This window comes from Phalangium opilio, unplaced genomic scaffold (assembly GCF_054372755.1).
Source record: "Phalangium opilio isolate 3A_F unplaced genomic scaffold, DU_Popi_V2 ptg000003l_1, whole genome shotgun sequence".
NCBI lineage: Eukaryota > Metazoa > Arthropoda > Arachnida > Opiliones > Phalangiidae > Phalangium > Phalangium opilio.
Genome location: NW_028324145.1, coordinates 5,801,243 through 5,825,912, shown reverse-complemented (window position 1 = coordinate 5,825,912; position 24,670 = coordinate 5,801,243). Strand labels below are relative to the sequence as shown.

The window sequence follows — 24,670 nt, the reverse complement described above, 5'->3', positions numbered from 1 at the left end:
AATCGAAAATATCGAACAAACCAAACCGTTGACTCATTTTATTTTAAAACAATACGATATCGAATCTCCCTCGTTCCGATGCTTGATACAATGTTTTTGATAATGAGTTTGTTTCGTTGGCTTTGACTTGAGAGAGGGGGAAAATATACAGATAACTCCGTAAAACACGATATGAAATAATGTTAACGAATATTTCTGGTTTCTTCCAATCCAATCGCTTCTTGATTTTTTTCTTTATTATTTTTCTCTGGAATCTCGGCTAGAATCTGGCGCGAAACTTGTTGCCAGCCCAAGATATTGAGTGTTGAGAAACACTCGAGAAGATGGTGGTGTATATGCGTGGACTAGGTCGCTTCGCGCGTCAACATCTCGTTGAAAATGACTCATGACGCCCTAATCTATCTTTCTTCTTCTTCTTCTTCTTCTTCTTGGAAATAAACGGGGAACAAAAATTCGATATCGAGGAATCTGAAATATCTTTTATCGATTGTTAATGTTATTGTTCTGTGTTTCGTCGTATATCGTGTGATCTGTTTGGTTCCATTCTGTTCAAGGGATAGTACCTTAAGAATCTATGATTAGATTTAGATTAGGGACTGAGTAATATTAGGCTTCTCCAATTGGACGACTATCCCTTTAAACATTGTAAATCTCTGATTTTTACGATGATCGATACCCAGATATATATTTGACCCAATAACTTAGCTTTTCTCCCTTATACTTTTTGCCTTCTGTTGCACGCATAGGAAATCTTGTTAATAAGTACCAGACCCCGGGGATATGTATATACCAGTGTGTTTTATATGGAGACTACCAAGTATGTACACTAGTAGGACTCCGTCCCAAGTTGAGATTGCAACCATCCTTTGGGCTATAGTGTGCTGGCACTTTGTGTTAAGTAACCATAGAGCGTAATGTGTCCCCGAGGTCGTCGCAGAGGAAACCTTTATGAACATTCGCTGACCCTGTGTGTTTTAACGGCGCTGCATTATTAGTTGGGGATGAACTTGATTCATGCCGGACACCGGTGTCCTTTATGATGATGCGGAGATGGCTTTGACCTCTAGAAATCTTCCGGGCTGGCCTTTTACTTTTATATATTTCTCCCGGCGTATTACAAGTCAGGCCCGCTTCAACACTCGTCCGTATACTACCATACGTTACGTCGTTTCTCCCTAAGTTTCGCGGGTCCTCCTGGTCGTCTGGCAGCTGTTACCATCATCCATGATCGCTAGGCGGCAGCTGATATCTTGTTATATCATGGGCCCAAACGGGCGGAGTATTAAGAGTACTTCCCCTCCCCTGATGGTCTGACCTTTACCGTCCTTAGCTTATTTTTATGTAAGGGAAACACTATTGCAAAAAGCCATAAATTCATACGAAGGTGGTGTGTGTGTGTTTTGGGAAGGGCGCTTGCTACGGTTATGTACCATAGAGGATATACTATGGAGGAGTAGACAATTGTTGTATTCTGTTCTATCCTAGCTACTTCTGGCACTCTGTTTCTTGGTATTACTCCCAGCCTCCATAGAGGGTATACAGTAGAGCGGACGACATTTTTCAACCAATAATGATGTCTTGTACCAGAAGTAAGATGAGACTAGAAGTGAAGGGCTCTAGCATTGGTAGTAGATCCTGGTTTCACTTTCGCCGAGTGAAGAATTTGGTTACCTCGATACTTCTAGTCTCATCTCACTTCTGCTTGTACAGAAGGCAATCTCCCAATGGGGGTAAAAACACGGATTTGTCGAGATATTCCCTTATGTATTGGTAAAGGGTAAAGTGTCTACTCCTCTACTATATATCCTCTATGTGTGTACCGAGCGGGGTAGATACGCATATACTCTTGCTGGGGTCTGAATTTTAAGTTTCCTCTATGCTGTATAACTTGTATAGTGTAGTTATCACGCGCGTGAATTGTTTCAATACATAGTTTAGGGTTAATTCCCGCCTGTGTTTATGTTGATGCTCACTCACCCTCCGCATCATTAAGGGCTTTCCTTTCCGTCCTTCCTATCTCGCTCGCTGTCCGTTATTAATAGCCCTAACACGTGACGTGAAATTTTAATTTAATATTTAATATCTGCAGTGTGTGTGAACTTCATATTATAATATATTTCTTTTTTTCTGGGTTTAAAGCGTTTTTCAAGGCGGGTGCACACGTTTATGTTTTTGGGGGATTGTAAGCGGTCGTGGCCGTCAAAATGCGCAAGCGCAGGTTTTGCTTGGGACTAAAACCAAATGTGAGGCTATAGTGTTTTGTGGAAAATGTTCATCAAAACGAGCAATATTATGCTTTTGAGATGAAAGAAATGGTTGTTAAATTTATGAGGGTGTAATAACAAAGGGGAGGGAATTTACAGAAATGAGAGTTCATAATTGTGATGGCGATGGGGATATGTTGTGCTACTAGATTGAGACTGTAACGTGCGAAAACTTAACGATCGTCATTAGAGTTAATTTTTATTCCACGTATTCTTTAACTAATACTGCTAGATCAAGACGCGGATTCTTTTCACTATATAGGGTGTTTCTGATAAGGGCGGTGTGTTCTTTGGGTGATTTTGAGTCGAAAATGTAACTTGTATGACATTTTGCCACAAGGGACACTGTTTTCGAGTTAAGTAATTAGAGTTACTAGAGTGTTTTACGGATGACCCCTTAAATTTAATTAAGAAACTGAAAGACAATGATTGCTAATTTTATTAAGAGGTCAACCGTCATCCCTAAAACACTCAAATCATAACTCGAAAACTATGGCCCTTGTGGCAAAATGGAGATAGAAGTTACAATTTCGACTCAAATAGATTTCCCAAAGAACATCCCCCCTTAATTTTGGCAGAATTATCAGAGAAGCGACGATAGAGCGGCGTGTGCATCGGCCTTAATCTCGCATTCATTGGCCCCGTATTGCGCAATATATCTCTTTGCACAGTGCACACCCAATCCCAAAATGGAAAAGATTAAAAAAAAAACGGCCTAAACCGGACATTGAATTTTTAATTTATTCATACCACATCGTATGTATCGTTAATGATAGGGTATTAATTTTTATCAACGCGTATATTTCTTGAGATTAATCAGCTCGTTTCCGGATTTGATATTACGAAAGACATTGCAAAAGGCTTAATTTTTTTATAACCATAACTCGAAACGTAAGATGATGAAAATTATGTAATTAATTCTAATTACCCTTGTCTAGTTCACCAACGTGAGAAATAATTGTTTTTCTAACACGGATAAGGAAAGTCTGTACCTTTTTGAGTTTTTTTTATTATGATTATGATTATAATATTCGGGCTTGGGTAAGAAAAATATGCAATTCAAAAGAATTGAATAAGTTTTGCATTTACTAACCGTGATCCACGACAAGGTAAAAATCAAAATGGGCAACAAAAAAAAAAAAAAAAAACACCTTGACGGTTAAAGAATAGCCTTCCCTTGTACCTTTGAGTAGTTTTTGGCATTTCTGATGGGTACCTTTTTTATATTTGATCGTACCATACCCAAGGAACGTTTCTTTTACTGTATCTTTATTTTATTTTTTTAAATGTTTTCGTTTTGATTCGAAGCAAGGCTAAGATTTCTCTAACTTGACTTTATTCAAAGGAAAAGTTTCTGTCTATAATTATACGGTCCGATACCACTGGGCTTCCAATCCACGAATTATAGGGTCCGGTAAAAATTTTCTCGTCTTTATAATTTGAGGGCCTGTCTATGTTAAAACTTAGGAACATTTTGGGTTTTCTTTTGCGTTTGCTTCTTCTACGTGTACTATAAAAGCTTTATTCGAATCGCAAAGACCCACATTTTTTTTTTCTCAGTACGTTTTGTTTTTGTGTCTGCCCTTTTGCACGAAATAACATACGATTAGAAGTAAATTAGCCTGAAGTGTAAGAGGAATGAAAATTTATGAGAACTTTGAGGTTTTGTTGGGGGTCTGTGAAGCTGGTGTTGAAAACGTCGCGTTACTTAACGTTTGGGTAAAACAAGGGGTACTGTAAGGCTCTGGCATTAAAAAGTATAGGAAGTGTCATACTTATTAAACATATTTTATAAATTTATGCCCTTAATGTATGGCAGACTTATAACCAAACTTTTAATAAACGGGCGCGCGTTTGACGTGTGACGTCGTGTTAAAAAGACAAAGTTATACACGCTGTTTGGAACACTGCAGGTTTTGTTGGAGGTTGTACTTGTACAGTCCCAAGAATACCAATTTGGTTGGACTAGTATTAGAACCAGAGGTAATTCCTGTGGGTCCTATACTCCCTAATTTTAGTTATTTAAAAGTTTGGTACCCATGCAGGAAACACGCGATCTTTTGAAATTTCTCTCCTCTTACCCGATTTAATTGATACGTAGCGCACTTTACAGACACACACATCACACACACCCATCTCTCTGTATTGTTTTTAAATGCCGTGTTAGATAGAATGAGTCCTGCAATTTTGCTATTGGTCTAAAACCTAACACGTAATTATGGGTGTTAGATCACGCGCTGGGAGCGAGCTTGTAATCTTTAGTTTTCGCATTTATATGTATGTATGTACTTGGATGTCGAAGAAGTTTTGCCTCCTTGCCTTCTCTTGTCTTATGTGGAGAATACAATATATTTAGGCCTAAGTTATAGCAATCCGAGCATGCTTTTGTTGTAGATGGTAGATACTAAACCGAGGAAGATTTAAAATGGGATGAATTCCGAAACAGAATTCTTGATCAAGCCCTGGTCGGTATAGTCGGGCCAAGAAGTGATATCTAGTTTATTAGGGAGAAGATATAAATTTGCCCCACATTTCTAGCTTTATCTCCAGTCCAAACGTAGGTCCGGAGTTAATCCCCGCCTCTAAATTATTTACAACCAGCATCTCATTGGTTCTTGAAAACTCTCGTCAGCGCGACGCGAATGAGGAAAATTACAGTCATATTTTCCGACTGAGGAGAGGCGAAATAGCCCGGCCTCCTTTTACGTCACCCCTTGTATTTTGAAAGGGGGACTGGGACTATGGCGCGCGAATACTTAGGCATCTTATACCTTCTCCCTAATAAACTAGATATCACTTCTTGGTCGGACGCCTGCCTGTATATTATTTGGTTTTAGAGAACCCAAGCTAGCCACCAGTAAGCTTTCTTCATTCATTCATTCATAGTAGGCTTAAGGTTGGTTGGGTAGTCTGCTAGTCTCATACATTATGTATCGAGTTTATTCCATCCGTTTTACGAATGTAGTTGGATTCTCTTTCGTTCTCTCAATGCACTTGGACGTATATCTATAACCTAAGCCCCTACTTCTCCAGAAGTATCCCAAAACTTTCCTTTCGTCTTTGCTTACATTTTAGATAAACGTTGCGGTACATAGTGCATGTCTGCATGGTCGTGTGGTCGCCCTATAAGAGGGGAGCAAAATATAAGGGCCCTCGTCTCATGATCGGAGAATTTAATAGGTCATAGATATCGTAAATATTTTTGGGGCAAGGCTTAGCTGTTACCAATACTCGAAGAAGTATATACATACACTCCAAAGAAATTTTATAGTATTTGGAGTGGCTATGGATTGGAATGCCAGGGTCCTAGTTTTGCGCTTGAGTCCCAGATAAGTGTTCCCACGAGAATTGCATGGCGTATACGGATGGAGCCGGGGTTATTTTTGCTAGCGCCAGTCTCTCTGGATCCAGAATAACTAACCCCGGCCGCGCTAGATAGCGTTGAGATGGAAAAAAGTATGTATTGGATGGGTAGATGGATCTACAACGTTGCCAAAATGCCCAAAACTGTAGCTGCAGACTCCCCTGTACTGCAGTTTTCTGATCTAAAACTCCAGGACCCTATACCTAAGTTATATAGGGGAAGCCAAACCATATAGGGAGCTCGTCATAAATCAGAATATCCAATGTTTCTCTACTAGAGCGAATTATTCCTGACCATTAACCACGCCAGGCAATTTTTGTCTTCCTTCTTTTTTTCGTTCGCTTACATCATGCATGGTACGCGGGGGTTGGTTGGTTGGATTTCTGCGGAAAACGTTTTAAAATTAACGCAGCGAAGCTTTGTTCGGATTAGTACAGTTTTGCTAGCGAACTTTTGATTTTGAAGCTTATCAACGGGAAGAATTGGTGGACAAAGTTTGTGTTGAGGAGGAAATCTAGGTTTTGGATGATGCTTTGTATGTACGTCATTAATTTTTCAAAGTTTTCTGAAACAAACAAAAATCTCCAAAAACTTTCGGTGTAGCCGGCGTAACATTCCGCATTACCGCTTTTCAACTGTGTCTCATACGTCTCTACTCTAGCTGGTTGTCTTGTCTGGAGCAAAATGATAGATTACCCTAGCCATTTGGCGCCGTACCCGCGTTTGTTAGAAGTTACACCAAAAACTAAACACCATCGCACGCACCTATGTATTTTCTCCGCAACGGTTTACCGCCATCAACCGTGACTTTATCTTTTTTCTTTTCTTTTCCGTCCTAATTTGTATTTGTATCGGCTGAGATGGTTTTCCGCCGACGACTTTGGAATCATCGCCAGCCTAGCCTAGCCCTCTTTTGCAAATTAGAAAATCGGGAGAACACTATATTGTATAACGTCAGTGCGAACTCCGTGGAAGAGGTGAGAGAGAGAGAAGGAAGAGCAAGATGAGATGGAGAGGGATGAGGGCAGGATGATCCCTGTGGAAATCAGGGAGCTTTTCTCGTACCTCTTTTCTCTCCTCTCTCCTAATGGCGGACGGAATAACGCGAGCGCGTTCGCCCAAAGTCTTCTTTTTGGCTTCAATGCGATGTCGTGTTGTGTTTGGCTCGGCGAAAGGCCTAGCGTTGAGATATTCCAGGCCATTTTCTCCGCGTATTCTCTTCTTTTCCCAGTCCTGTACTGTCTCTCCCTCTCTCATCTTCCCGTCTCGCGTGTCTCTGGTAGGCTGGAGGCTGGGAAAAAGAAGGGCTAATGGTTTTACGACATTCCAATTAGGCCAGAGGCTCGCCCCTGAGGTCCCTGAAGTCTCCTTTTTCCCGCCATGACCATGGTACTCTCGAATTCTTGGATAAAGCTGACTGTACTTGGCAATCAATGAGTTCTCCTTTGCTTTCGCTTCTACATTTCGATTGTTGTTTAGGCCTTTCTTCCTCCCCCAACCGCGTTTTGTCTCTTACGTGATCATTCTGAGAACGTTAGCTCGAGGGTTCTATACCGTGATATTAGCCTTCCTCTTCACGCGCTTCGTGTAAAGATTGTAATTACGCTCCTCTGTAGTATTACTTACCATCCACTCACCGCCAGTAGTTCTCTTGTCTTAGGCCTAACTTTAACTGAGGTAGGAGTCTTTGGGTTGAATGTATAAATATTAAGAATATATAGTAGGTTTGTTTCAAAGGGGTTTGATACATAGCCGTCTTTGCGCACTCTCATGATATAGGGTTAGTATTGGGGAATAAGTCAGGGATTTAAAGTTTTTTCCCCTAAAAAGTCAGGGATATGTCAGGGATTTCGTTTGGTATGTCAAATAATGCTTCGAGCAATGCTACATATGGGCCCAGGTGTGCAGGTGAAGTGGACTCTGGTAAAGACCATAAAATGGTCAGGGATATTGGCAAAATTTGGTCAGGGGTAAGCTGGGAAAAGTCAGGGTTTTTAAAAAGACCACAGAGCACGCGCCAAAAACCGAGATGGAAGGCGGTAAAGTCTTACCCCCGTGTCCTTCCTTTTTAGTTACATCGAAATGGTCCATTGCTAAACCATACGCAGACTGACCATCAACTCGGTATTTCTCCAATTTTGAAAATGAGATTGAAAAGACGCTATGAAATGGTAACGCGCTCACGAGCTTGAGTTCTTTATTTTTTCTTCGTTAGTTATTTGGCGATTTGCCTGATTTCATCGTTAGCTCCTAAATTCGTATAAAGACTGTCTGTGGGGGTGATAGACAGTGAGCTATTGTTAGTTATTTCTTTCCTTCAAGAAGTGAGGGAGATGAACTGGGACGTGGAAATTAGCACCCTGTTTTTCTTCGCGTCGCGTTCTTCTTTTTATATTTTCTTCTATACTTACTTTGTTGGCGCCTTTACAAGCGCGTACTAACAATATTTCAAACCAAAACGCCCGACAACGTTATTCAGTTTCCAGAAAGATTACTTTTAATTGTAAAATAGCGCGTGTATTTTTGGCCTCTTGGATACAGTTGTTTTTTAGACTTTTATAATTAAATCTTGGAGAGTGTTGTTATACGCGTCGAAATCTTATCTTTTCCCCCGATTTGTTTTTGAAACCGAGGGAAAGCTAATATTTGGACTATAGGTTTGGAAGTGATTACCACGACAAATGTTATTGGATTTTCACCGATAACAAAGTAATACCCGCGATAATACCTAATTTTATTTCTACCTTCTCTTATAGAGCTGGATTTGGTAATGCGATAAACGTTATTTATAAATCTCGTTGAGCCGTTTCTTTCTAATATAACGGTTAGATTTTTTTGAGTGTAGTTAGATTTAGAAACGATATTAGTTTTTGGGGACTGTGTTTAAGTTGATTAGGCGTAGCGATTTAATCATAATGAGATTGAAGGCCCATTCAGACTATTTTTTCATGTTCACGTCGGCGAAGTCGGTTCACCACGTGTCAACGACTATATGGAAAAGATTCGGGGGTTTATTTTGAAAACAAGTTTTCAATTTCCTCGGGCAGTGTCGAGATGGCGTCACCTCGTTAACGCCTTTTCTTTAGCCATAGCTTACTCGATCATGTTTTACTGACGCTGGATCGAGTGAGCTATGCTTTAGCAGTCGATATATTAAACGTTTTGAGATTCTTGGAGAGCGCTTGCAAGGGTGGTACTTGGATTCGGCTATTTGAGTATTCGAAACTCTTGGCTCAAAAATCACCCCACATACGCTACTCGTTTTAAGTCGTCTGCTATCGCGTTTGAACAGGGAAATGAATTTACCGACGCGACCAAGGCGACCGACGGAACGTAATATCTTTACTCTATAGTCTGAATGGACCTTAAGTTGAAGAGAAATGTTTTAAAGATAAGCTTTCCTGTATGCTTTATTTGTATTAGATGCTGTAGAATTTGAACCCTGTATAATTTTCCCTTGTACTTTTGTCCTCACAATTAGCTGACTAGAATCTCCATGTATTATTTCTTAAATTACAAACGTCACGTTTTTGACGTGTATTTGACAACAAAACCCTTTCCTCGCTCTCCTAAAAAAAACCCCGAAATCTGAACGATTTATCTCGTTGTTATAATACCTTACTAAAATCGTGACCACTTAAAAAAATAAACGTATATAAGAAAAGAAACTCCAGATTCTTTCGGGACGATTTAGGCTTAGCACAAAACCTTGGAAATAAGTTGTAAGCTGTTAAAATGTTATGGTTATTTCATTCTTCAAGGGAGACCATAAAGGTTAGGCAAAAAAGAACCTGCGAGTCAGGCAAACCTCCTCTTGATGGTAAGGTACTTGGACTTGGGGAAGGGAAACTTTTATGTTATGTGGTGTAGAATAATGTCCATGTACCGCCCAAACTGAGTTATACCAGCAAACTGAGGTTATAAAATAAAACCAGTAGGTTTTAGGCGCTATATCTGATTTTTTTTATTGTGGGTGCAGGGCCCGGGGAATGTTTATCTCGAAGACGTGCTTAGTCTGAGAATATCTTGTAAAACGATACTGCTAAGCCTCGTACAATTTCGTTGAGTTTCTTTCAAATGGTTCAGACACCTTTTTAAAGGTTCTTGGTCAGTGTTCGGGTGTTATGTGGATTTGATAAGGTGTGTATAGTTTGAACGAGAAGAGCTTACCCACAAAATGGTGGCAAAGATACTAGTGTTTTGACATGCAGTAAGAAGCTTCAAGCTCCAATCCCTGTAGATGGCTTTCAATTATGGGGGAATACTTCATTTACATGGCTATATTGGTGGATTGAATGCAATTTAGAAAGCGTAAAACCACCAATATGGCTGCCAAATGGTGTGGCAAGACTTAGGTTGGATTGACCTACTACCAAGAAGTGATATCTAGTTTATTAGGGAGAAGGTTTAAGAGTCATAAATATTCGCGTGCCATAGTCCCAGTCCCCCTTTCAAAATACAAGGGGGAACGTAAAAGGAGGCCGGGCTATTTCGCCTCTCCTCAGTTGTTAAATACCACCAAATTTCAAGAACCAATGATATGCTGGTTGTAATTTAGAGGCGGGGATTAACTCCGGACCTACCTTTCGACTGGAGATAAAGCTGGAAATGTGGCGATTTTATACCTCATCCCTAGTAAACAAGATATCACTTCTTGATAATACTAATTCTCATGGTGCATTTTCCCCATAACAACGCGTTTTACCAAAGACCAGTTTCCTAGGAAGAACAAGTGGGTCCAAATTCCCAGAAGTTAATACTTTTCATCGTGTATCGTGACTTAAAAGGTTAAGTAATAGCATTTAATTAGTTATTAAGGAGTTACTTGACCGTTTAGGTTGGATTGGGTTTGGTACGCTGTTGATATTCGGAAGAGTAGAGTAGCGAAGAGAAGGAACACTACGTTAAAATAGTCGCGTTAGTTACTTAAAATTCTAGTCCCGTTTCAGCGTTTTTAATTACTTTATACCGCGCGGCGGTAATAAAAAAAGGTTCTTCAAAATCGAGCCTCTTAGTAAGTAGTAAAAATTATATGGTCGAATATCCGTTTGCTGCCTCTACATTTACGATTTACAACTCGCGAGATTCGATATGACGTTGAAACGAGGGCCCTGTTACGACGATAAAAGTTAATCCTGAAATATATGTCGTTTTTGAAGCTGATGTCCGTGCTGGCACACAAGAACCCCCGAAGTCCGCCCCGGTTTGCAATGCATCGCGTCCTTGTCACCTGCACACGCTATAGTGCGGAAGTCGCTTATCTTTCTTTTGTTTTCAAGTAACTTTCTCCTCTTGCCACTTTTAAAAACATTTTGCCGGTTTTTTAAATCATAATAAAAGTTTAATTTTTTTTTCTGCTTCATTTTTAATGACATATTATTTCAACGATGTTTTAGTATATTATGCCATGTGTCCCCATAATATGTTACGAGGTTTCTCGTTATTTTATATCCTTCTTAAAATGATTTATTTCATATACACTGGGATGGGTGTGTGTTTTTTCTTGCAAAGCCTGGAATTATGGGTATTTATTTATCCGGCAGTATTTTATGATCCATGCCTATTATCCCTCAAGCGACAGTAATATTTAAAAAGTCCACTAAATTCTGCGCTAATTCACGCGTGAATTGTATTATTATAAGGGTTTTATGTACAGTGAGGGTTAACTGTACAGGGGTTTTTTGATAAGTCCTGCATACAGGGTGTTACTTTGGGTAAAACTTAGTGGAAAGTGTCATAGAAAAGCATGGGGTTCACGATATTTGCTTAGGGAAACATATGGGCTCCCAAACATTGATGGGGCCCAAAAACGAGGAAATAGTCACATATGTGGAGTACGTAGCTTTATTTTGCCAGCGTACGCACACCTCTCAGTTCAGTTCAATGGAAAGTATCAAAAAACATGGGGTCTACAACATTTTTTTAGGGAGAGATATGGGCTCCCAAGCACTGATTGGCCACCAAAACAAGGAAATAGTCACATGTTGAGTACGTAGCTTTATTTTGCCAGCGTACGCACACCTCTCAGTTCAATTCAATGGAAAGTGTCAAAAAACATGGGGTCTGCAACATTTGTTTAGGGAAAGATACGGGCTCCCAAACATGGATGTTCCCCTAAAACAGGGATATAGTCACATAAGTGGAATAATTAGCTTTACTTTACCAGCGAGCGTACACATCTCAGTTCAGTTCAGTTTAGGAAAACCACTAGATTATGGAAGCTTTCGAACCCTCCTCAAATCACAAAATTTTTTAAAGAGACCCTGTAACTTAAATATATAAAATATGAGTTTTGTGTTATAGCTAACATGCAATATTCCAATCAGTGTTTTTTCACTCCTCTCCCGTCTCTCATCAAAGTGCACGTATGCGTTTTAGCGTTATACTCCTGCCAGAAGGCATACATATATTATAATTCTATACCTTTTTTTAAAAAAACATGTACAGTAGTTAAATTTGTATATGAGGTGGTGGTATGCTGCATGTATAGAATAGCCACGTATACACATATATCTTTTTTGTGCCCTTGGCAAGTGTATTATAGACAGACCTGTACTCCTCAATTATCCAGGCGCTATTAAAGATAGACGCGGCAAAACTAGGAAAGCGACGGATAATTTTTAAAAAATTGTCTTTTAATGAGGTAATTGCAGTAGTATAGAGGGGGGGATGCTATAGATGCAACCTGACGTTTTTACGTGTTTTTCGGGCCTTTTTCAAGGGGGTGAAAACTGAAATGAGTGGAATATTTTAGTTTTTCAGTAATGTTAATTGAAATTACAATATAAATAACTGTCACGTGGTAAGATAATATATCGCAGGGTTCCCACCAGGTACCAGAAGTCCCTATTTTCCTGCAAGGTCCTTAATCTACCCTAAAATCGGTATTTGCGCCTAAAAGGTGGAATTCATAAACGTCGGACGCAACGCAATTTAGTACAGGCAAAGGCAGAGCGTCGTGTGCAAAAGGCAGGACTTTGCGCACGACGCCCTGCCTTCGCCTGTACTAAATTGCGTTGCGTCCGACGTTTATGAATTCCACCTTAAATGGCCTTATTTTCCAAAAACCACAGAATCAAAGCATTTATTGTTTCTGTAAAGAAGTAACGAAACCTTTTTGTCAGTCTAAACAAAAATATCTTTAAAATAAAGTCCGAATGAACTCGCAAATTTGTTGAAAATCAGAACAAAAAAGTGATACAATGTTCTTAAACTTCACCATTTCAGTTTAAAACTCAGTGACGTCATTTTGCTTAACCAGTGGTCCCTTTTTGGGTTCCTGCCTCTCAAATTTCTGGTCCGATTTCCTCCTATTGTTTTGTTTTTGAGATTTAGGTGAGAGCCCAGAACTATCGTGGTTCGAACACTGTCTAAAAGCTAATGTGAATACAACTCGACTCCCCCTAAACTTTAAATTTAACGTAATTAAAGCGTTTAAAATTAAATATAACCAACGATAATCATTGAACGTAAATAGCGCAACGCTTTTGCAGCTGAACTAACGAACAGAGGTGCGAATTCCACAGTACTAGTAATCTCGCTTGAAAAAGCTTCTAAACAATTTTAAAACCAATCCACACCCAACTTCGAAACTAGGCTTAGCAACTTTTCGACATTTCAGCAACGAACGAATAAAGTTATCTGCTCCAACGGTATTATCTAAATTTCTGTTTTACCCCCCTTAATTTTTTTTTCTTTTTACAAAGATAGTGTTAGTTATATCTCGAGTTATCCATTTCAAGTTCTGTGTTTGTTCGTAGCCTATAAAACCTGAGATCCACACGCAGCTAGCTAGCTAACTTAGTTGATGGGTTTTGCCGTTTTCTTTAGTTCTTCCGAAATTTTCACGTACGTGGCTTCGCGAAACCCTGGCCGGTTTAAGCTTTTAGACTTTTAGCTTTTATGTACACACACACACAACTGTTGGCGGGAGATAGCGGCGAAAATGGTAGCGATGCTTTGCTTGCTGCGTCCGCTGGTTGCTCGGAAAGATGAGGAGGGAAGTTTATAGGAAACTCGAAAAAATTATTTGATGGACGCGGAAAAGTGCCCATAGAGTGTATTATACGTACACTTTTATAAGTTTTAGCACGAGTGTGTGTGTGTGTGTGTATGCTGCTATCAAGAAGCGATATCTAGTTTACTAGGGAGAAGGTATAAGATGCCTAAGTATTCGCGCGCCATAGTCCCAGTCACCCTTTCAAAATACAAGGGGGGACGTAAAAGGAGGCCGGGCTATTTCACCTCTCCTGAGTCGGAAAATACGTAATTTTCGTCATTCGCGTCGCGCTGACGTGAGTTTTCAAGAACCAATGAGATGCTGGTTGCAATTTAGAGGCGGGGATTAACTCCGGACCTACGTTTGGACTGGAGATAAAGCTGCCATGGAAATGTGGCGAATTTATAATTTCTCCCTAGTAAACTAGGTATCGCTTCTTGTTGCTATATAGCGTTTGGAGCCCTCACTCTCTCTCCTCTAGGCGTCATCGTACTTTGTCTGGATTTCTATCGTTCCACGCTTCCTAAAATATAGTATATCCAGGCTTCCATCTAAACTTTACTTCCCCTTCTCTCTTCCTCTCCCCTTCCTTCATCTTCTACTTAATATAAAACGCGCTTTTCTAAATTGAATTTTGGCGGGAGTTCCTGTCAAATGGATCCGCGCGCGCGCCTTCCCCTGAAGAAGTAAATTAATTTGAAGTTATGTTGTGTGTAATCGTCGATCGAAACTTCCTGAGGGTTAAAGGGATACTAAGGACTAGATTATTTTTCTTTTTTAATCGAAAGATCGTATAAAATTATAAATATATCAATTGGAACCACGTTTCTATCTACATTATTTAAAGAAGATACACAAGCAATTAAGTTTCAGGGTAGTAATGGACACTACGCGTTAACACTGGGAAGTTCCCCTATTGGACGAATCCGTAGGTGGTGGTGGTACTAGGCGTTCAATAAAGGTACGAATGAATCCATCTCGTGGTACTTAGCGCCTAATATTTATTACTTTAGCTATTTTTAATGAATTAAACGCAAGTAATGAAACTTGGGATATTTTGAATGAACAAAGTTTCGCGTTAATTTGCTTTAAGCTCTGTGTTTGCCCGAGGATCGTTCTAAAAATCTAGAAATATTGAAGCGCTGTTTTTCCCCCTCTCTCTCCCTCCATTCTCTTTTCCAGGCCTTGCTTTATACGTATAGCAAACGCCAAAAGCTTTTTGGCAAATATCGGCGATATCCAAAATTAAATCAAGAGAGAGATAGGGACAATAGCTCGCGATAGCTCTTTGCTTTCTGCCTTTTATCTTTTATCCATATTTTTTTTTTTTTTTTTTTTCCACTAGCTTCGAAAGCCTTTAGAAGTAGTTCCGGGTATCCCATGCAGCCCCTTAATGTATTAGTTTTATAAATTAAATATATGTTTCTGGATTGGGAGTAGAGAGAGGGTTGTTTTGATGAATTAAAAGCATCAAACTGGCTGATTCATTTGTGTTTTCATTCCCAAATGAGCCTTAACTAATTTAGTAATAAGTAAGCTTCGAAATTAACCCCGACTAAGTATTAATATTTTCAATAGGTCAAGAATTAGGTCAAATTTATACAGTTTATTCATCGAAAACCATTTTGGAAAACATAAGACATGAATCTTTTCAAAGGAAAGAACACTGCTGTTATAGTTGCATTCTAACATCAGCCTATCATGATTCTAACTATCCCAGCTGATATACTGAAAAAGAAATGAACGGTTAACTTGCAGTCCTAAGCATATCTTGAGGGGGTAGATGCTCTGGATCTCTGTGTACACCTGAGTTCAAAAGAGTTCAGCTTTGACAGTGCATCGAGTTCAAAGCCTTCGGAACTCACAGTTCAGCTTTGACAGAGTTCAAGACATATTGTACACCTGAGTTCTCAAGTGCCTACCCCCTCGGCATATCTGCAGTGAATCTGATGATGTTAGGGTATAAAATTCTATTGGACGACCAGTACCACGTGACGCATCTCCGTCTCCAATAAATTAACCTAATTGCTCGTAGGCCTATTTTCTTCAATATTTGTTTCATAGACATTTAGTTCCAATCAATATTCATTATTTTGTATATGATATTATTGATACAATATACCTTTCCTTTAAACGAGACTCCCCTTAATACACCGGCGAACCATTTTATGACTGGCAACGCAGTGAACGCACATCCATCCAATCAATAAATAATCTTGTTTTAAAAGATGCAGAGAGATCATGGGCGCGAGGAGTAGATGGTGCGTAACGTTAATGCGATTTCATATTTTTTCTACTATACCCTCCTTCCCCTACCTCATTCACCACCACCACCACCCCTCATTTCTTTTTTTAGTCCATACCATTAGATCACGTGATGTATAATAAAAAACGAACGTATAGAACCGCCCGCGGAGCTTTGATTTGCATTTTAAGTGGACTGCGGAGGAGGAGAAGGACTCTGTGCTCTTTTTCAGAGCAGAATAGTACAAAATAGTGTAGGGATATTAGAGTCTGCGTGCTGTTTCCATAAAAAGAACTGTCTTCCTATGGTATAAAATGGCCGTAAAAAGAAAAAGAACTTGGAATCGATTTTCCATTATTCAATCCGCCTTGTGTGTGTGTGATATACATTCTCTTCCCTTTAAAGTTTGCCTAGGGAATTCGTGCTTTCTTATGCTTATGTTGCGCGGTCTTGGCCCATTTTGCTGGGAGTAAAGATATGACCCTCCTATATCGTGGAAGAAACCATGTTTTTAAATTTAAAAAAGTTAAAGGTTTTTATGGGTAATTTTGAATATTTTGGGGTTTTTAAGCGTATGACGATGTTATTTTCGTTTTAAAGAACTTAAGCTGAAAACGAAGGATATATTTAGGCCTAACTGAAAACCCGCTTAACCGTAATTAATTATTAATAGGTATGTTTAAATATAATTTTATTAGATATGATGCATAAATATGACACTCCTTATACTTGGTAATGCTAGGGACTCTCCGAGTGTCGTGGATATTTCTTAGTACGGTTTAGGTCAGCTTATTTGATGCTGCTATTTACTTATATTCAAGTTATGGAAATTTGTTCTCTATTTTGGTTTGTAATTTTTAATTTATCTTGCTTCTTTTGGAAGCTAACTCCGCTTCTCTTTTGGAAGCTAACTCTGCCTTCCTAAATTACTTCAGAAAAGCTTTCACAAAGGATACTTTAACTTAGTTGTTAATTCCTAGAATGCGGCGCTGATTGAACTAGTAATAATAGGAAATAATAAAATATTTCAAGGTTTCTAAAATCTTTTTATTTTATTTGAAGTTTCCGAGTTTTATAGTTATATTTTAGCTGTGTTCAGAGAAGTGACTCATTTTGTCGAAACCGCTTATAGGTTCTTCTACATGCAGTTTAAAGATTGGTTTCCCCCTTATTTTACATTATTTTGAAGAAATCGACCTTCAACCTTTGTGTGGGGCAAAGCCTCTCGGTTCGTGGGAAGCGTGGGGATAAACATTTTATTGTTCTAGAGATAGCTACTTTCTATCGTCAAATTTTAGCAGAGGGATGTTTAGTTAAGGGATTTTACATTTACCAATTTCCCACGCTCCAGTCGGTACCCTTAAGTTACAAAGTCCAAAAAGGAATTATAAATTTTATTATAACATGGATGTGTGAAGAGAAATTTATTTTGTTATTTATAGTCTTTTTACTATATGAGATTGCCCCTTTTAAGGCATATTTTTACAGCTGAAACATTAGCATTTTTAGGACCGCTTTTTGGGGTAGAGTTTTTAAAAAGTACATCGACAAGATTTTTAAAGTTTAACAATAGTAATCTATATAAAAGATATTCAACTCTGAGAGAGCTAGTTCGAGAACGACAAGCGAGAATTGACTACACTCGGTTAATTTCGCAGGACTTCCATCTTCTTATTTCGTCTGTAATAAGCCTTTGGCAGCGCCTGACAAGGGGTCGCTTTACGAGAATCTATGACCTACCTCACTCACTTCATGACAAGCTCCAGTTTGTAACCAGTGACAAACTTATTTAACATATCTTATGAACTTATGGTTTAACCACTATATATTTTTCAAAATATTTCCAATTTTAAAGCCAAGTATATATATATAGTTGAAGAAATATGTAGGCCTAACTGTAAACCATCTTCATTCTTCACCGCAATATCTATTTTTTGTGTCGTCTGCTATATCGACTCCTTCAGTTCTTTGAAATGGAAAAAATAGTCGCTTTTCCTCTCAAGCAGTTAAGTTTCAAGAGAAGGGGAGATTTCTTCCTTAAAATTTTGACCCATTGTATTCTTCTTTCGTAAAACGTTTATTTTGAAAAATATACCATCCAAGAGGTTCGGGTTTTCCTTTTATACAGAAGTGTATATAGCAATACTCTCTAGCTAGCTTTTTACGGGTCAGTTACCCAGTCACGTGACTGGTATTTGCCTGATGCCCCCGAAAGTTTTTTAAAACATCCCTAACCTTCTCCCCTTAGCTTTAGACTTAGTTGAATAGATTTGAATGAATCTAAATCGGATTATGCAGAAAAATACCCCTCGTTTGTATATTATATATATTTTTTTCCGATGCAGAGATCTGGTTCGATGAGGTTAGGTTGCTTGGTTGGTTAGGTTTAGGTGGTATTGTAAAAGGGAAAAGACCAGGGAGAGAGACTTTCTAAAAGTTTGCCGAGTTCAACCTGGTGTAAAAGTTCTTAAGGTGCCTTCAGAGAAAAAAGTTTACAAATTTTTCCGCTAGGGGCTCAAAAATAGCAATAGTGATCCGTTTTTGCAAAACTTTTGACGATTTTATAATTTGTCCCACTAAAGTTGAGACCATCAGGGCTCTTTACAGCGAAGGAAAAACCTATGTTTATAATATCGACGCTCCTGGGTTCTGACACCCGGAGTTGTTGGAACGTATAGAAAGGAAATTCGTGGAAACCCTTTGAACTATCAGTAAGCCCGACCCCACCCCTGAAATCGAACAAAAGAGAAAGTTCCCTATACCAAAAATTTTGTCGCGGGCTTTCTTCACATCCGCGCCCCCAACCTGGTGAAACGTACTTTTTGTAATCGCCTGTAGCGATAGTATCTGTTTGTTTTCTTGCTCGACTTTCTAAAGTGGGATAGGGGAGAAAGCAGAGATGGTCGGCATTACTCCTTCGCGCACCCGGGGTAAAGTGCTTTATATATTACTATTAGTATGGGGCGCCAACCTATTTTAGGGCATTTCAATAACTAGACTTTTTTCCAATGAGCCTCTATTCTAGAGCTAACACCTCCCCCCCCCCCCCGCGATCCATAAAATCTTATTTTGTGTTCACATGTTGATTTGAATGGCCTTCAGTAAATCGAACAGACTTGGGAAATCCTTACTCTATTTTCACATTATTTGAACACTTTTATGGGCCTTGCGAAGGTGTTATTTTATATCGTTTAGATATCATTTGTGCGCCTTTTAATGAATGGTGTTTAAAAAATATCGCACTAATTCTATGCCATTTGAGCACCATTTAATGGGGTATTCGATGGGGTTATTTTATTTAATTAAGGTATCATTTGCACACCTTTTAAAGAACTATGTTTTATAAACCCATTTTTACACCATTCGTTTAAGCTAATGGTGTTTTTAAAATACCGAACTATTTTCGTACTATTTCAGCACCTTGTCAAGGTGTACAAATAGTGCACATTGTTCTAACACCATTATGGCACTATTTATACACCACAATTTTTTACAGTGTAAACATTTCTTTCACATGGTTGGTTGGGACTTGTAAGTTTATAAGTTCAGTACAATCACCCACCTCTGATGTTTGTATTAATAATTTTTCCCGTTTATCTCGATGGAATGATTTAATTTTTTTAGCCCGTTTGCTCCGACTGTTCATTACAATTCCGTTTTTTCTAGCCATTTGTTTTTAGGTAAAGTAGGAAAATTTTAGGAAAGGAGCTCCGTTTTTACACTTTTCAGAAATGACTAGTGATATTGTATAAGCCTTTTCTTGTTCTACTTGCAAAAAAGGGACGGGAAATAGAAGAAGAAGATATCGCCTATTCTTCAATAATTGTGCATAGGGTCTTTCAAAATTTGCCTCTTTCTTCCCCCCCCCCCTCTTCCCGGTAAGTGCTTTGTATGTCTTTTTCTCTTCCACATGACCCGAAAGTTTGGGTGGTTTACTGTGAGGGGTGGGTACTGTGGGTTAAGGCGCCGGTACGTGCAACATGATGCCGACATCCCTTAATTGGTAAACGTCTTTCAGTCTGTAGACTGCGGACCCCTCTTGTTACCCCCCTTGAAAAAGTCACTACTTATATCCTGCCATCTACGGAAAATATACGAACTAGTTGCCTAAAGTTTTAGCACTGAAATGTATTACGAGAAATCTATGAAGGAGTTCAGATCAATGATTTTTTATGTCAAAATTACAAAACAGAGCTTAAAATTATCGGTAAATCACGATCCATCCAATGATGTATTTTTTTTTTATTGTGTTATAAAAGCTCTAGCTTTAATCTTAAAAATACTGAATCAGATATTTTGAGTAAATCGATTAAGACAAATTGTTATTTTAATGGTAAGGCCGATTTAGTTTTTACATAGATCAATGGATAGCCTATCCTGTGCTCGTAAATTATATACCTGTTGCGATGGAAACGTTTCATTTGGGAAGAGTATGAACTCCTCTAACTGAGACCCCCTCAACTTTAAAATGGCAATTTTAAAACTTAAATAAAACCAAGAAAATTTAAACTATGAAAACCAAAAATATATCAAATTATAGGCGGATATTTGTTATTTTAATGCTAAAAATTTCATGTCGGTGTATAATCACCTTCAACTGAAAAACGGGTTTTTGCGAGATGGCAAAATCAGTCATTTTGCTATTTTTTCTCTGAAGGCACCTTAAAGCCCTCGATCGGGGTCCCTTACCATAGATACTAGAAATGTACCTGAACAGGCAGAGTAAATGCAACTGCGCTAACCTTAAAGGAATAGCGACGTGATTTAAAAATTATCTCAAATCTAAAGAAAACCTTACTTTTTTGAGAGTTTAAACTCTTCTGATTCCAAAAATATGCTTGATTAATATTTAAATATGAAGGAAAACACAGAAAAAACACTTTGAAAACTTGAAATTTGGGGGGCAAAAGCAAATTTGCGAAGATTTTTGGCGGGTTTTCTCCTTGCTACGTCACTCACGGCATCTCGCGGAAAAGCCAAACGCGCGCGCCCGAGACTCCCGAGTCTACTAATGCCGCGCGAATCTGAATAAAATAGGCTTAACACTTAGGCTGAGACACTTATAGGCGTCACGTGAGCGACATCTAGAGTGAAAGTTTCTCCTTACTACGTCATCAAGCGAAACAAAATTTTAACTAGGCCTTTTCCAAACACTAAATTTTGATTGCAATTTTACAAATTTCTACGAAACCAAATACAAAAGTAAACATATCATAATAAACTAGATTTTTCAAGGATTTTTTTAGCATTTTAAGTTTGTGGGAGACGAAAATTATGTCACTAACACTTTAATATTTGTTGCAGCTTATGCATTTATTTCAAGAAGGGGTTTGTTTTTGTACGTTTGGTATGCAAAGTCACAATCCGTTAATAGACCTTTCCGACGTAAGAAACGTTTGTAGACAATCCTCATCCGTCTCTGCGCACTCTCATGATACAAAATGACTACAGCGCAGGCGCCAAAAAGTTAGATGGAAGGCGGAGTTTTACCCCCAAGTTTTTCTCTCATAGTTACGTCGAAATGGTCTATTTCCAAACTTGATTTGCCAAACTGCGTGGTTGATATCAGTAACACTATAGGAAGGGTTCATTAGAAGTGGTTGGGTTGAGGCATCTTAGCTTTATGATTAACCCCTAAATAAGCATAGTTTTATCGAATTTAAAAGTTATAAAAACAGAACAAAACAACAACTGCAAATATTTTGTACGAGTGGAGTCAAACACAATTTTGTGGTTATTGACTCCATAGACACAGTCCCTTCTAAACCACCTTGGGTATCGCCGGGTACCTTAGCTATGTTTGTTTCTGATGTCTGTGGTATCGCTTCTCCGGAGCCCTCTTGGCTTAAGTATTCGCTTGGATACTCATTCTGAAAGATACATTTTGTCCCCAATGTTTGGCACTCAAAAAAACGAATACTAGGGAACCTTTTTGTAACGTTTTTGCCTTTTTCTCTTTCTTTCATTCTATAGCGTCCCCCGTCGCAATCTTTAAACGCCTATGGACCAGGAGCGGTTGACGATGCCAGATCCCCGGCTGGTTCAACGGGGACGCCTGGACCCATGCCCCAACAACCTAGTTCTCAACAAAGTACCGACAATAACAGCGAAGCTGGTGAGTACCCCTTAAAAGTATTTTCTTCATTCGCTCGCGCGCGCATTTCGCTTTAAAGTTTCATTAAGCCTAATCTGGGCCTAATCCGCATCGGAGGAACGCAAACGCAACATTTTGCCTCGCGCCTGTATTTATATCATTTAGATCGCACGCGATTACTTAGCTAAGCCTAATTATTGTTGTAACAGCCGCAAACAATGACCATCCCTTGTAACGCGGTACTTATCTGATTATTTCTACAAACTGAACTGAACGCCGCGTATCCGGCACTATTTTTTACGTCTAATTTACCATTAGGGGCCTTTATATATATATACTTAAATACCTCTTTTCCATCATCCGTGGTGGTTAGATTCCTCGCTTATATACATAATTTGGTCTAATCGCTAATTGAGAAAATGACTTGGGTGGTTTAATTCCGCTCCATAATTCCAAGCGATTATAATCTTAGATGAACCGTTACGACGGAAAATGGGATCTTGCCTTTAATAACGCGTGTTTTGACTGCTTTTATATTTAAATCCGGGTTTGTGTTAAGTATATGAGGAGGTTTAATCGAAAAGGTCTATTTTTCAATATTCTCCTTTAAATTTTTGGCATCGTTACGTACGGCTTATTTCCCGCACTTCGGATCCGAATTTTCCCGCCTGCTTTATAGGGGTTTAGATTTCGATTTTCGTTTCAGACGTTTTAACTGGCGCCGTTTTAAGTTCTATTTTTCACAAATTATTTAGAAAGAGAGTCGTTTACGGGAGATAATTTTACGGAAATACCCTGTTTTAAAATAGCCCGTAATGGAATAGCCATTTAATTGTAGGAAAGTGTGTTCTGATGGAATACGGTTATACCTTTTAAAAGTATATCCATCCCATTTTGCTCGAGTTTTCGTGTCATTAACTCGTATATGGCGGGATTTTACTAATAGCTTCTGTATTTCGAGGCAGGGGGGTGGGGTTTCCAGGGTATTTGGGATGGATGGACCAGGCAGGCAAGGGGATGAAGCTCGGGAGCAGTTTTAGTTTCTCCTGGAGGATGGGGAATGTCTGCTCCGATGGTCGGATCATTTTGAGGATGAAGAGACAGAGAGAGGGACGGGGTTTGGTTCTCGGTCCTACCAAGGATGAGGGCGAGTGTAGAAATCCCCGGATTAGACTGGATGGTTTGAAACTATTCGTCTTGTCATTTTTTATCCGTTTTCTCGCCCATCTTTCCTCCTCTTTTTTTATTTATTTCAAGGGGGACTTCATCGATTTCGAATTTAGGGGATTCTAGAGACTAGAACAAAATCTAAGTGTGTGGGGTTCAGTATGGGTGCCCATTTGCCTGGAAGTTTACGCCGGACTACTTTCTTTTCGTTGCAAAGAATGATAGTTGCCTATAGCGCGTTGCTATTTGTAGATAGGGTCTCCTGTTCTTCATTCTTTTGTGGTGGGAGCAGTCTTGTGACAATGTGAATATTCTGTGCTTTTAAAACGTATCAAACGCCAAACTACTTTCTCTGCATTGCAATGAACGCTGCCTATAGCGCATTACTTGTAGACAGTGTGGATATTCAGTATTTTTAAAACGTATCATCGTTTGACCTTTAAAATCTTTTGTTTCGAATGACACTTTCGTGAAGAAGCTTGTGTTGGTGTAAAGTAGAGTAACGGTTGGAAAATATCACTGACAACAATTTGTTTGTATAAATCCACAATCCGTAAATGGGGGCTTCTTTCCAAGGTAACAAGGTTTACTCTTAATTCGGGGCGCCATTTTGAATCTAGAAACTTTCCCTTCTGTAATGTGCCTTATTTTTAATACATAGTTTTCGGTCTAGGAGGATTCATACAATTTACATATGGTGGATTCTAGGCTATTTGGAGGACAAAAATACAGGCAACTTTGTCCAAGTAGCCTGGCCTCACTTTGTAAATGATATCAAGCCTCCCAACCTGAAAACTAAGTATTGAAAACACGGGTGTTTCGTTACGTTCGTGTTCCCTCATCAACGTCAAGTGACGTAGTTGTCTTAATTGACCATCTCGCATTTTTCCTTACGTTTCTTGCGTTATTATTGTGGCGCGGCGTCTCTCTTTTGGTCTGGTTCCACCATGCGTATCGCGTTACACATTTTCGTGTCCATGACCATGCACGAAGGCAACCTCTGACGGCTGTTGTCCTTTGATTATGACGTCTTTATCGACCTATAATAGATCGGGTGCCGCGTATGCTTCGACTGTTACCTAAGAGATAAGAAAATTCATTTTGCTATTACCTTTTTTTATTTAAGGTTCCGGCAGCCGATAGCGTTGTTGAATTGTTACGAAAATTTAATTCTTTTTGAAAGATTGAGTCCGAATATAGCCTGGCGATTTATCCGATGAAGAATGATCGAATTTTAAACGTTAAGAATTATCCCCGGGGGTGCCCCTTATCAACGTACCGTGTAGACAAAGAAAGAAAAAAAAATGGGGTAATTTATCTCTACAGACGTATAGATGACACTGAGGTATCTCTAGACGGCCTTCGTGCGACGCGTTACCATCTTGCACCCGATCATATCTGCGCATAGTTCCTCAAGTCTATTTCTGTCTTGAAAAGGGGTATAATGAACGCCGTTCCGTTTCTAGTCTAGGTTTTAAAGATATTTAGGATTGATTAACAAAGTTTACGCGAAAGTACGCCAGTAGTGTGTGTATAC

At 39.0% G+C, this 24,670-nt stretch overlaps 1 protein-coding gene across 6 annotated transcripts in view; it reads left to right on the top strand.

The window, feature by feature from the left end:
- LOC149717300 (homeobox protein Meis1-like) overlaps positions 1 to 24,670 on the top strand; it is a 183,002-nt gene that overhangs the window by 59,234 nt on the left and 99,098 nt on the right. For all 6 annotated transcript variants that reach the window (XM_089837494.1, XM_089837497.1, XM_089837495.1 and 3 more), the window contains one exon: positions 21,846 to 21,987. In XM_089837494.1, the coding sequence (XP_089693620.1) occupies positions 21,846 to 21,987 (142 nt within the window). The remainder of the gene's footprint in view (positions 1 to 21,845; positions 21,988 to 24,670) is intronic.